A 13,381-nucleotide genomic window follows, 5' to 3' on the forward strand; every position below is an offset into this window, starting at 1 on the left:
TCTCCGCAAGGAAGTCTTCTAATTACCCTGTGTCTGTTATTCACTATCTCAGCCTCTTGTGAGTTTCTTACTGTAACTTATTCACTAGACTATAAACCTTATGAGGGCAGAAACTAGGTCCATCAGCTTGTTGTGCCTTACACAGTGCCAGACAAAAGCAAACGCTCAAGGAATATTTGCTAACTGAATGAATGAGTAAAGAGACAGGATTAGGTTACAATCCCAGCTCTACTACTCCCTAGTGGTTGGATCTTAGATAAGGCACAACCTTTCTGAGCTTCAATTTTCTCTTCTATAGAAAAGGGGCAAACACCTGATAGGACTGCTGAATAAGACCTACTGAAGATTAACTGGCAATAAATAAAAACCAAGCACAGAATCTGAACTTAATAAATGTTACAAACTTAATTTAATAAACGTTAGTTTCCTTCCCTTCTTTCTTTTGCTTAGACAGTGAGAATTCCTTAAGCTAATTCAGTATTGAAACTAATTCAGTATTGAAAATACGCATAGAAAGATAGATCTATATATAAACCTATTGTTGCATATACTTAAAAGACTGATGATATGCATCTCAACAGATGGACTGGTAACTTGTATTTGCAGGATCTAATCCTATGCTTTAGAAAATGGGAATAAGTAGTGTACATCTATTACTCACTTCTCCCCAAAAAAAGGTGGGGTTGGGAGAGGGGGAGGAGAAAAAGAAAACAAGAGGGAAAGGTAACCTTAGAAATTAGAGATCATTAACTCAACTTCAATTCCTAGGTTTAGAACAACCTCCACTTACCTATAAAGACTTGCAGAAAGAACAAGATTAATACTTATTCTAAAATAAAAACATGTTCTATTTGCTTAAATCTATACAAATCTCATCTATATTTACTTACCTCCCTTTTTTACCTTTCATTCTTTAAACTGTAAGAGCATTGAGAAAAGAAAAAGAAAAAAAACAAGAAAAAACCTCAACTACAAAAACACCTCAAATCAGACACACAAAAAGGTTTCACTGTTCCCTTAATTTCTTGATAAGCTTTAAATGGTCTAACCACAAAAGTCAGTCTTTTCTTTCCATTTTCTTTAACTGCTGCTCACTTTTCAGCCTGACATCACTTTTATGTTTTTGTCAGAGATTTTACTTTCTAGGAACCTTCTAAACCATTTATGATACAACATTCAAATCTCCACCATATTCTTCCTAGAACATAGCTAGCCCTCTGAAAGTGGTCATTTAATAGTCTCTGCCCGATAACTGCTAATAATTTTTAAGAAATGTGCTGTATACTTTCATATTCTCCCCAGGATATGGATATAATTTAGATTCTAAACCCAAGGAAGGGTTTATGTTAAGCAATTAATTCAGTTTTATTCAATATATTTTATGTAATCAAGCTTGACTTTTTTAGAAGTAATTGGAATCTGGTTTAGATTTTTTTCCTCACGTTCCAGTTATTTCTACAACCTTTCTAAAATTGGAACTTCTAGTCTATCCTTAAACTGGAAATATATAAAATGCTGTTGAATGTTCCACAAAATTCATGGGAAAAGATTTACCATTAGATAGAAAATGCAAGGTAAAAAGAGTATTTTATGTTACCACAACCCTCTGTAACAGTACTGTGTATGGCAAAGACTTTTGACTATAATTAGCCGAAAACCAGTTCAAAGAAGAATTTTATCACAGGCCAGTCATGTATGCCAAGAAGAGCTCTTATTGCTATCAAATGCTGTGGCAGCAAGTAGCCACAAACTAACCACCTGCAGTTCTCCAAGGCTATTGTAAAATGATATACAAATACCACAAACATTTCAAATTACATTTTAAAACTTCATCTAGGGCCATGTTCTCACACTAGGAACTGCAATCTATTAATGGGTCCAAAATAATGAGTCCAACCAGCAAATGAAGAATGTTGGGTGCATCACAGGTAGTAAAAGTATTATTTCATGGTTTTGTTCATGGTATTTATTTCGTTTTGTTCTGTGTACTGGGAGTAACATAAAATGTATTTTAAGGGTGGGTTTCAGTAAGGAAAAAAAAAAGTTAGAAAACACTGATCGGGAAGTGGAAAAAGGATAAAGCAATGGAACTGTTACAATTACCAACTTATGGCTTGGGAGATGAGCCAATCAACAGCTTCTGTTGACTAGGAGACAGTTTCTGGAAACCTCCATGCACTTGCAAAAGCCAGACATCCCTATGTGAGATCTGAAAAAGCACCTTCTATAGTCAGCCTAGGACAGTGCCCAGCAAAGCTCACAGTTGTTTCCACTAATGTTCTTATTCCTTCCAAATTCCAAAGACAGAAGTCAACTTTTACTTTTACTAACTTTCAGGAACATTCAATAGTTAAGTTATAGCAGCTAAGATAGAGTAGCTCCTGAAAGATAATTATTGGTTCTCAAACGACTACTTCTTTTTTTTTTTAATGTTTTTTCATTTATTTATTTTTGAGAGAGAGAGCACAAGTGGGGAGGGTCAGAGAGAGAAGGAGACAGAATCCGAAGCAGGCTCCAGGCTCTGAGCTGTCAGCACAGAGACCGACACGGCGCTCGAACCCACAAACTGTGAGATCATGACCTGAGCCAAAGTCGGACGTTTAACCGACTGAGCCACCCAGGCACCCCACCAAACAGCTACTTCTAAAAAACATTACTATACTCCATATCACAATTTAGAGTTTCAAGTAAGGCCTTAACATTCAGAAAAGTAACTTGGAAGTAAAACAGTCACACTATTCCACTAATATGGTCACATTTAACAGTCACAAACACAGGCCACTAAAATGGCCATGTGAAGAGAATAAAAGCCAAAATAAACAGATTTATTTTATTTATTTGAGAGAGAAAGAGTGCAGCCCTGAGCAAGGTGGGGGGGGGGGGGAGAGGGGGACAAGGGGAGAGAGGGAGGGAGGGAGGGAGAAGGAAGGAGAGGGAGAGAATCTTAAGCAGGCTCCGCGTTCAGCTCCATCCCACGACCCGGGGATCTTGATCTGAGCCAAAATCAAGAGTACGACACTCAACTGACTGAGCCACCCAAGCGCCCCCAGATTTTTTAAAAAGATACATGAAATGTTCCAAGATTCGAGACACAACCTGGAGCCATTTAATACTGCCATTAATGCAGAAGACTCATTCTGTGAAGAGTTAAGTTTGGAACTGCCTACATATTGAGCAACCTGCTTTTTTTCACTGAGCCATGTTAAGAGTTACTCTCACACTCAGTTGTTTTAACAATAATTTCTAATTATTTTTGAAGCCATTTAAAAACACGTTTTGATGCATAAGGTACAGTTTCATAAATTACACCTAATATCTGTTTTAAAGGCCCAGTGTGATGAGTATTTCTCAGTAATACTCCTCACTAGTGCATATTCAAGTTAAACAAACCCCACTATTTATATAGAAGCACATCCCCCCATATTATTGTTATGGCTTTTTTTTTTTCTCATACAAACCCACATATGGCTGGAGAGACAAAAGAGGACAAAAGTATAGCTGTAAAGAGAATTTCCCCAGTTGCAGGGTGAAGGGTCTCTGCTCACATAGTTTTAATATTCTGCCTGGCTCACTACCTCCTTTTTTCTTGTACTTTGAAACTTGCTGTGGCTGGAGACATCAACCCTGGCACAATTACTTGCTAGTTTTATAACATGGTCCCACACTGTTGGAAAAGGAGTTTCCTTCTTTGCCTACCAACAGTTCGTCACTAAACATAAATTCCAAAAAGATAAATCTTTGATAAGCACCTACTAGAAAGTCGTTTTGTGTACAAGTACAAAAGAATGTACCAAGACAAATTACAAGGTTCACAGCCTCTTATCCCTGGAGGCAAAAAGACTTAGTTCAAACACTAATGACACAGATTTTCGTGAAAGAGCTAAAAGAGCTCATTTATTTATCTATTCTGATCAGACATCTCTAGGATTCAATTCTGACTATAGCAGAGGACAAAGCAGGACACTTCTAATCACCCCAGATTAAAGATGCCTTCTTGCTTTCTTCTCTCTTCTGGGCCATTACACCAAACCTAGGGCAGAACTATACCCACCTTCAGGCTAGAAGAAACAACATAATAGCTTATTGATCTCTGGTGTAGACCCAAACCCACAAGTCATCATGCAAGTGGGAATCACAGCTACTCGGTGCAACTAATACTCAAAAGTCACGCACAGGGTTTTCTGATCACACACAGGCATACCATTCACAATTACCACGTCGAATGCAAACCTTCCCCTGCCCTAAACAAACGAAAATGCACACTATATATAATGTATAATATATATAATACAGTATAATAATACATTAATCAGATCAGGCAGAGAGCAACACATTTTGAATCACATTGAAAAACTATTTTGGTTGCTAGTAATTGTTAACTTACGGTCATTAAATTCATTTGCAGTAATTTCTCAGGTTCTAACAGTTACCATCGCATTCGATTCCACAGATAAATGCTTCAAAAGCGGTAATATTGCTCACCAAGTACATACTGACTGAACTCCCATCACCATACCATTAGTGGAATTAGTGTTCGTGGCAAATGACTTAGACGTCTTATAAGTGAAATTTCTCAAGGAATGGCAACTCCTATTTACAGTATTTCCTTCTGAAGATATCAAAACACCACGCTAAGTAGTAAATGTTAAGCGTGTTCACAGAAACACCTTTTCAATGCGTTCAACTGATAAACTAAGAACGGTGAAGTCAGAAGTGGAACTCAAAGTCTCAAGCAATGAATGTTCTAATTAATTCCATTCAGCTCTAGTTCAGACCCTGATGTAACATAAAGCTTAGACCTCGCACACAGTCTCCAGCCTTCTCTCAACCTCAAAGGAGTGAGTATATGCAACGCAATCCACAGACTGGAATGAAGCAACAGTGACAACATTAGCGGCCAATGATGGATGAAATGACAAATGAACCAGGAGTCGCGGCAGACATCTACGCCCTAAGGGAGAGAGTGAGGTGGGGCTGGAAACTATTTTCTGGCCTTCTCCCGCGTACTGCTCCCAGAGAAGGGACAGGATCCAGCACGCCCGGGATCAGCGGAGCCTCGGCCTCCGAGGTGCAGGAGTGGGACGAGAGCGGTAGGCTGCTTTTTCAGGGAGTGGGGAGAATGGGGAATTGGTGCGGTGGGAATTTCACTGGGGAGAGAACTTCCTGACCCCGGAAGGGTCGGGGGTGGCAGGACCGTCCCGAGAGCGGCGAGGGCGACCTCCTCTTCCTTCTCACAGTCATACATCTTTGTGTGCGTGGATTGTGCAAGGGGCCCTCGAGTCCAGGTCGGGAAGTCCGCCCACCACCCCCTCGCTCCACCGGGACTCCCTCCGGCCGGGACGCCCAAACCCCTCTCCGACAACCCCGAGGGTCTAGAGGTGGTGAGCGGACGAAAGCATCTTCGTGTGTGGACACCCCTCCGGGGCATCCACCCCTCGCCGGGTCTTTGTCCCGTCGGCAGTGGGGTCTCTCCCCGGTTCTCCCGGGGAACCCCTGTCCTGGAGGCCTCGGGGCCCAGGGTCGCCCCAGCTTTGTTCGGTCAGCGGGGCGCAGGGACGCGGACACTTACCGTACACTCCGGCGAGGAAAAGCAAGACCAACGCAGACCTCCACCGCGGAGACTCTTTTGTGCTCCAGCGACGGGCCATAACCACGGCAGATGGAGGGAGCGAGGATGAGATGGAGGAGGAGGAGGAGGAGGAGGAGGAGGAGGAGGAGGAGGAAGAGGAGGAGGAGGAGGAGAAGAAGGAGGAGGAGGAGAAGAAGGAGGAGGAGGAGGAGGAGCTGGGGCCAGACGCCGCCGCCACCGAGCCCCCGGCTGCTCCCTGCGCGCTCCGCGGCGGCGGGAGGGGGAGGGGAGGGGCCACCGCCGTCGCCCGCCCGCGCTCCCTCCCTCCGGCCCTCCCTCCGCAGCACGCCAGCTCCCACCTCCGGCGGCGCGACAGCCCTACGCGGGGCGCTTTCCCCGGGGCAGGGGCAGGCCGAGCGCGCACAGGCGCTGGGCGAGGGGGCGGCGGAAGCGCCGACTCCGGCCTCGCGCCGCACAGGCTAGCCGGCGCCGCCACCCGCCAGACGGAGCGCGAGCCGAGACCCGCGCTCATCCGTGCGATCGGCAATCACCTGGCCCGCCTGCCTTGGTTCCCGCCCCGCGTTCAGCCGGTCTTTCCAAGTCTCGGGGACCGTTTCCCCGCGAGTAGAGCCAGAGGAGTAAGGCAGTGCCAATCGATGAGCGAGCAAGCGAACGCCGGCCGCTAGGCTCCCGCGAGCTGGGGAGCGGGGCCCCGCAGTGGAGCTCCGCCGCAGTCGGAGGCCTCCTCGCTGCCCCTACGGGTGGTGTGAGGGCAAGTTGGGAGGCTGAGGATGGTTGTGCGTGCGGGGAGAGTGGGTGAACGGCGGCTAGGAACTTGGGAGTTCCTCTCCCCTACCCCTGCTTGCGTCCGCTTACTATCTGCGCAGAGCTCAGGGTGTGTGGGTGCCTTAGTGCTGCCGTCTCCGGCCGGCTTAGTGTGCACGCGTGCTGAGATGCTCGTGCTGGACACCCACGCTCAAGGTGCCCGGCGAGAGTCCAGCAAGCCTAGAGCGCGGTGCTCTTCCAGTCTAGCGTGGAAGCCGCGGGAAGCAGTTTGACTTCGCAGGGTAGGGCGGGCTGCGCGGCTGGAGAAGGTGCGGAGGGTGGGGGGCGTGGGGTGTCTTTTTACATTCCCTAATTTCCCTAAGCATCTTCTCCCAATCACAGCGAGTGCGACTCCTTCCCTTGACACTCCGTAGCACTTTCTAGATACTTTTGTAGTGACACTGGCACGTCAGACCTTCCGCCGTGTAGTTTTAAAGTGTTTGTCTATTTTTAAAGTGTTTGTCTATGCGTCTCCTCTCCCTTACTGATATCATTGGCCTTTACATGCACTGCCCTGGCTATTCATTGAAGACCTACAATGCGCTATGCTGTCTCCTAGACACAGGTTAACTCTTTTTAACCCCCAACAGCCTCGTGAGATTTTACCCACATTTTATAAATAAGAAAATGAGACTCGGAGAGGTTAAATTACCCCAAACGATACAGCAAATAAATAGTTTGAAACAATTTTTCTCATTCCAAATTCAAGACTGTTTCCCCTGTGTCACAGTTTACTCTGTAGCACAATGCTTAGTGCCTAGGAGGTAAATGTTAAATTTTAAGATATACATTTTGAAGGTACATTTAGGCTTTGCCTCTATCCTCTACCGATTCGTCCCCTTAAAAAAATATATATTTTTTCCAGGAAATGGTATTTCAAAAAAAAAAAAAGCTTATTAGAAAACAATAGAAAATCCAACAATTAATAAATTTTGTATAAGCTGACAAAAAGAAAAAAACAAAAAAACAATGGAAATCCAAAAAGTGTTTTCCGTTCTCATTGGAGAAGAAGCAGCAGCTTCTTTGTTTTTCATTAAACAGCCAGCAGCTGTCTGTCCTAGTTTTAGGATTCTGGATTCTATTTCATTGTTTCTTTAGACCTTTTTCTAGAAATTGCGCTGCCATGATAGCTGTGCGTAGGACAGGACACAAAACGAAGAGAGCCTAGACTGCATCTTCCCCTCTCCACTTTTAGTACCATTCCCATTCAAGGAACAGTATCCCCAAGACAGAGCACACAGTGTCATCAGTCCCGTGACACATGCATTGACACCCTTCCCACCAACTATACTTGGTCCTCCACACAGACCTGTCTTCTGGGATGTATCAAGTTCTCAAACTTGTCTCAGGGTCCATTTGAAAACACTTGAAATTTGGCGAGGACTCCAAAGAGTGTTTGTTTATGTAGGTCATATCTAGGGATATTTACTGTTTAGAAATTAAAACAGAAGTTTAAAATATTTGTAAATTCACTGAAAATAAAAATTACAAGTTAACTTCGTTTTACAAAACAAAAGTTGGTGAGAAGTGTGGCATTGTTTCCATCTTTGTAAATCTCCTTGATGTCTGGCTTAATAGAAGACAGCTGGATTCTCATATCTGCTTCTGCATTCAATCTGTTGCAATATGTTGTTTTGGTTAAAGTATATGAAGAGAATTCAGACTCACAAAGATACACAATCGGCAAAGGGAGGATCTCATGTACCTCCCCGGGATTCTCAGATAAAACTTTGAGAACTGTTGATCTAGGTGTCTATCTTAACACCTTTGAAACCTGAGTACTTTGTTTCTCTTTGCAAAGAATTAATAAATATCTATTCTAAGGGATTAGAAGAGTAGTGCTTCAATGTACACCAGCCAAGGATATTTATGTTGCATGAAGGAACATTTTTATTTATACAAAATCTAATTCTGATAGACTATCCAGACATTTGGTAAGCAACACAGCACAGAATACATATTCAGTATTACCCCTTCTTACCTAATCTATCTAACCTGGCATCTAAGTGTCTACTGGGCTAATAAATAGCTTCTACAAAAAAAACACTTAGAAATTTATAAAAACTGTATACAGTAGTAAGTATCAGTTAACAGTTTTATTGCAGTTGGACTGACGGTTTAGCTTGGCCAGTGTTCCTATCTACACCCTACAAAACATAAAGTGTGCTCCTGAGACTCATATGGTTCTTAATCTGGATCCCTGGATCCACAGATGGGTTTCAAGGGGTCCCTTAATCCTCCTGAAAGTGTATGAAAATTTTGTGCGCATGTCTTCCTATAGGCATAAGTTTCATTATTTTCAGAAGATTCTTAAAGTGTGTGTCAACCATTTTAAAACGTTTAAGAAAGATTAAATGAAGCAACTATTTGAGTTGCTTTTTTTTTTAAAACATGTATTTATTTTTGAGAGAGAGAGGGGTGGGGAGGGGCAGAGAGAGGGAGACAGAGGATCCGAAGCAGGCTGTGATCTGTGAGCTGGAGCCCATTGGAGGGCTCAAACCATGAGGTCATGAGGTCATGATCTGAACCAAGAGTCAGCCCTTCAACCGACTGAGCCACCCAGGGGCCCCTGTGTTGCTTCATAATCCTTTTCCAATGGTTCTCAAACTCCTCAAAGGCATGCATTCAGGAGTGGAGAAGTATATAGACTGTTTCTTTTTCCCTTGGCATATTCTGAAAAGGGCCACAGTCCTTCATTTTATGGAGACATGCCCTTAAATAATCCTTTTGTTTTGATTTTAAACTTCTTCTTCCGTGTTCGGTTATCACTGTATATAATGGTTTAATTTTCACTCTTGTCACCAATAAAAATTCATTCCTTCTGGTGTAGACCCTGTTCCATTTAGTAGCATTTGAAAATCTCATCAACACTGTGAGGTTAGACTGGGAATTTAAGTCTACCACTCTGAGCATCATCTTTTATTGGAAAGAAAATTGATGATAGTGGTTTTTCTACTTGGCATGCTGCCAGGCAAAGCTAAATCTTTTAACTCCTCCTCAAAGGAATATTATGTTTAAAAAAGAAAAGCAAACTTGATAAACACATATAACTAAAAGGGAAAGAAAAAATTTTCAAATTGAAGTTACATAAATAAGGTATCTTTACAAGCAAATTGTAATTTCCATTGGAGTTGAGTAATACAGGATAGCAAATGAGATCCATCAATCTAGGCAACTTCTATACCAGTTCCCTAGCACATTTATTGTGGTTATTATTTATTATGTTCTGTGCTCTGACAGCATACCCAGCATTGTACCAAGTAGTCAAAGACATAATCCTGGCTCTAAATTAAATAGCCCAATCCACATAGATTTAGTTTTGCCCTCGTAAACCTACTTTTTAATTGTAAAACCCAACTGTAGAGCATGTGTGATTTTACAGTGCTAAACATCTCTCTCGTAGACATATGTAGCAGTTGCCCCTACGAAGAAAAAGGAGGGAAGGGGGAATTAACTACAGACATTGGTACTTATAGATACTCTGAGTGTTTTTGTTGTTTAATTGCTAGATTTCCAAATGCATTTAGATGTGTTAATTTTAAGCTCTTCCTATGATTGATTGAGGATGTGAGCTGGAGATGCTCATAGAATAGAATCTTATCCCCTATGAGCCCATCAGAAGTGAATTTGGCAATTGTAATGGCAACACAATGGCTCTTTATAGGCTAATTTCAGACATGTATAAGTTATTTGTTTATATTTTGCCCATGTCCAAAAAGGATTTGTGATCCCCAGTGTATTTGTAGTAGACTATAGTTGTTAAAAGTGTAGATCTTAAGAGTTTAACAGAGCTGAGTTAACCTTGGTCAAGTAACCCAACCCTTTGTGTCTCTTATTCCCACCTACAAAATCAGGAGAAAAAATGGGGCATCATTAAATTATGTACCTACCTTAAGTGGGATAATAACAATTGCTAATATATGTTGAGTGCTCATGGTATACTACACATTTCATCCTCAAACAATCCTCTGATGTTGATACTATTATTTACTCCCCCTTTTCAAATGAATAAACAGGCACAGAAAAGTTCAGTAATGTTATCAAGATCACAGATAGTAAATAATCAGTATTTACACTCAGGCAGTCTAACTCCAGAGCATGCTGTCTTAATCATTCTACCATGTTGTATGTAAAGCACTGAATAGAATGCTAGGCACTTAGTAGATACTCAATAAATGGCAGTTACTGTTATTAAACATATAAATGACATAAGCAAAAAAAATGCTTATTCTCTAATATCATATAATTTAAAATAAAATGTACAGAGTTATTTTCTGTCTTCCTTTTATTTCCTGGAAGTAGCTGATAGCACTGTTAGTTTGGTTAAAGTTAGACTTAAGCCTCTTTTAGATTTCTTTTTAAAAAGAAGAGTCATTTTAAAAAAATTTATTTCCTTGAATTTTGGAAAACATCAAGTGAGTATCAGTTAGATGAAGCATAAGTCTGACTTTTTGGTGCTTGTACTAATTTTTTTTTTTTTTTTTGGTGACCTTGTAGTCATTATTTATAGTTTCCTTTCAAGATCAGAGAACCTTAGGTTGCTTATCGCCCTAATCTTTAGAAAAGATCTATGACAGATTTTTCTGATCCCAAAGAATACATCAAATCATATAAAACTGCTCAGTCATCAGGCCATGAAAACAGAGGTCATTTCTACTAAAGAATAGATTACTCCAGCTTCATCATGAAAAGAATATTCTCCTTGGAAATACCCAGGCGGGTTTGCATTTTGAATATGTACCAGCTGTGATGGAAAAGAACAGTCTAATCCTTTCGATTCCTGTAGTCCACTGCCTCACTTGCACAGCAGGGGACGTGAAAGAAATAGTGTCAAAAAGCATTTCAGTATAAAAATTTTATTCTCATACCCAATGAAATGAATTAAGTAACTGAAGAAAAGTTAAGCACCTCGGTTGGTTCTAGTCACCAAGTCGCTTAACTGCAGCCACCAAAACTTTTTTTCCAGGTCAATTATTAGCTCTGCTTAAGTACTGACACCGCTGAGACGGAAACCCCAATTTATAAATACTCATCTGTACAAAATTTCATGAAATAGTTTTAGCCCTTTCAACGCGGGGCTTAAGGGTAATTACTGGCAATTAGCAAGTGGCGAAACAGCTATGAGGAAGCTGCTTCAGCTGGCCCGTGAATGAGAAAAAGGACAGTCCCAGAGCACATTGTGCTGACTTTGCTGTCTCTGGATTACATTCCCAGCAGCGCTAACCTTCAGTACTCCAGGGACTAGAATCTGTGGGAATGAGGCTCCTTAGGACATTTTTTTTTTTTGCCCCTTTTTTTTTTTTTTTCATTGCCTCACACAGGCAGAGCAGAGAGCCAGGCTGCATACCACGCACGCTTTTTCTTCCCACTCTCTTCCCCTCTCTGTATTCAGTCGATGATGTCTTCCAGGAAGTCTGTTCTCAGTGATGTTCACCCTCATCAGATCAGTTAAACTGTTCCCTTAGGAGTCTCCTTCTAGCACAGGCTTCAGACCCATTCTGGCGAGCCAGTTCATGGGCACTCCTCGTTAACTCAGAAAAAGTGTGTTAAGAATTGAGACACTGGGGCGCCTGGGTGGCTCAGTCGGTTGAGCATCGACTTCGGCTCAGGTCATGATCTCACGGTCCGTGAGTTCGAGCCCCGTGTCAGGCTCTGTGCTGACAGCTCAGAGCCTGGAGCCTGCTTCAGATTCTGTGTCTCCCTCTCTCTCTGACCCTCCCCTGTTCATGCTCTGTCTCTCTCTGTCTCAAAAATAAATAAACATTAAAAAAAAAAAAAAGAATTGAGACATGGACCCATCTTGGAAAATGGGAGAAGCATTTTGAATCCATGGACTGGTGTGCATTTGCTAATCTGAAGAGCAGGACTAGCATATTCAGATCCCCCCATCTTCACTGAGGAAGGTGGATAAAGAAAGGGAGAGAAAGCTCCAGTGAGACAGGGAATTTTGTCTGTTTTGTTCACTACTGTATCCTCAGCACCTAGAAGAAGGCTCATCTCCCAGCGGATGCTCAGGAAACGTGTATTGAGTGAATGAATAAGAGACATGAGGAATGAAATAGATCCCTGGGGAAAAGGAGAAGCAGAGCTGTTAGGGTCCTACAGAGAGAACCTGTGTTTGTTCTGACATCAGTGTCCAAGATGGCCTGAAGAGAAACCTGCTTGCTTTGGAGCCCAAGCACAATGGAGTGAACCATCGATTCTTGGGCTTCTAGGAAGAGCCAATAGACCTCACTGCAAGATGAAGCACCTATCGCCTTGTGTGCTGATATTCAAGATACTTCTCAAAGAGGTTTTAAAAAACTATTCTGGTGTTTAAGTTCTAGTTTTGAACATTGTCTAAAATTTCCAGTATATGACAGGTTAAGTGGATTTTTTAAAAATGTTTATTCATTTTTGAGAGAGAGAGCCTGAGCCAGGGAGAGGCAGAGAGAGAGGGGAGCAGCCGACAGCAGTGGGCCCGACGCAGAGCTCGAACTCAAGAACTGTGAGATCATGATCTGAGCCAAAGTCGGACACTCAGCCACCCAGGTGCCCCTAAATGGATTTTTAGTGGTCTCAACTGGTCTTATAAGATCTGTAAGTTGGGCACTACTGATTTTATTGATTATTAACGAGACCTTTGTTCTCTAACCCTGCAGAAACCCTCAGAAGACTTTTCAAAACCTTCTTCAGAAAGCTGTAAACTAACACCTGTCTATGAAGTTAAGCGGAGTTAATCAGTCTAAGAGGTGATGAAATCAGTGCCCAATGTGAAGTCAGGATCAGAGGGCAAAGAAGAGAACCCAGACAGCCAGACCTTTGCAGTATGAATTCAAGATTTATTCAATAGATCATGAATTGCTGGGTCCTCAGTCACTCCCAATTTAAAACGTAAGTACAGGGATGCCTGGCTGGCTCGGTTGATAAAGCTGCAACTTTTGATCTCAGGGTTGTGAGTTCGAGCCCTGCACTGGGTATAGAGATAACTGAATAAATAAATAAAAT

General features: G+C 42.3%; 1 protein-coding gene and 1 long non-coding RNA gene across 2 annotated transcripts in view; one reads left to right on the plus strand and one right to left on the minus strand.

Annotated features, from left to right (window-relative positions):
• LRP12 (LDL receptor related protein 12) overlaps positions 1–6,082 on the minus strand; it is a 75,299-nt gene extending 69,217 nt beyond the window's left edge. The window contains 1 exon segment of the mRNA XM_043601582.1: positions 5,570–6,082. Coding sequence (XP_043457517.1) covers positions 5,570–5,648 — 79 coding nt within the window. The 5' untranslated portion in view covers positions 5,649–6,082.
• A 6,807-nt stretch (positions 6,083–12,889) lies between these two features.
• Positions 12,890–13,381, plus strand: part of LOC122495707 — a 74,051-nt gene continuing 73,559 nt past the window's right edge. Inside the window, exon 1 of the long non-coding RNA XR_006300544.1 lies at positions 12,890–13,267. This is a non-coding gene — a long non-coding RNA (uncharacterized LOC122495707). The remainder of the gene's footprint in view (positions 13,268–13,381) is intronic.

This window comes from Prionailurus bengalensis, chromosome F2 (assembly GCF_016509475.1).
Source record: "Prionailurus bengalensis isolate Pbe53 chromosome F2, Fcat_Pben_1.1_paternal_pri, whole genome shotgun sequence".
NCBI classification, from domain to species: Eukaryota; Metazoa; Chordata; class Mammalia; order Carnivora; family Felidae; genus Prionailurus; species Prionailurus bengalensis.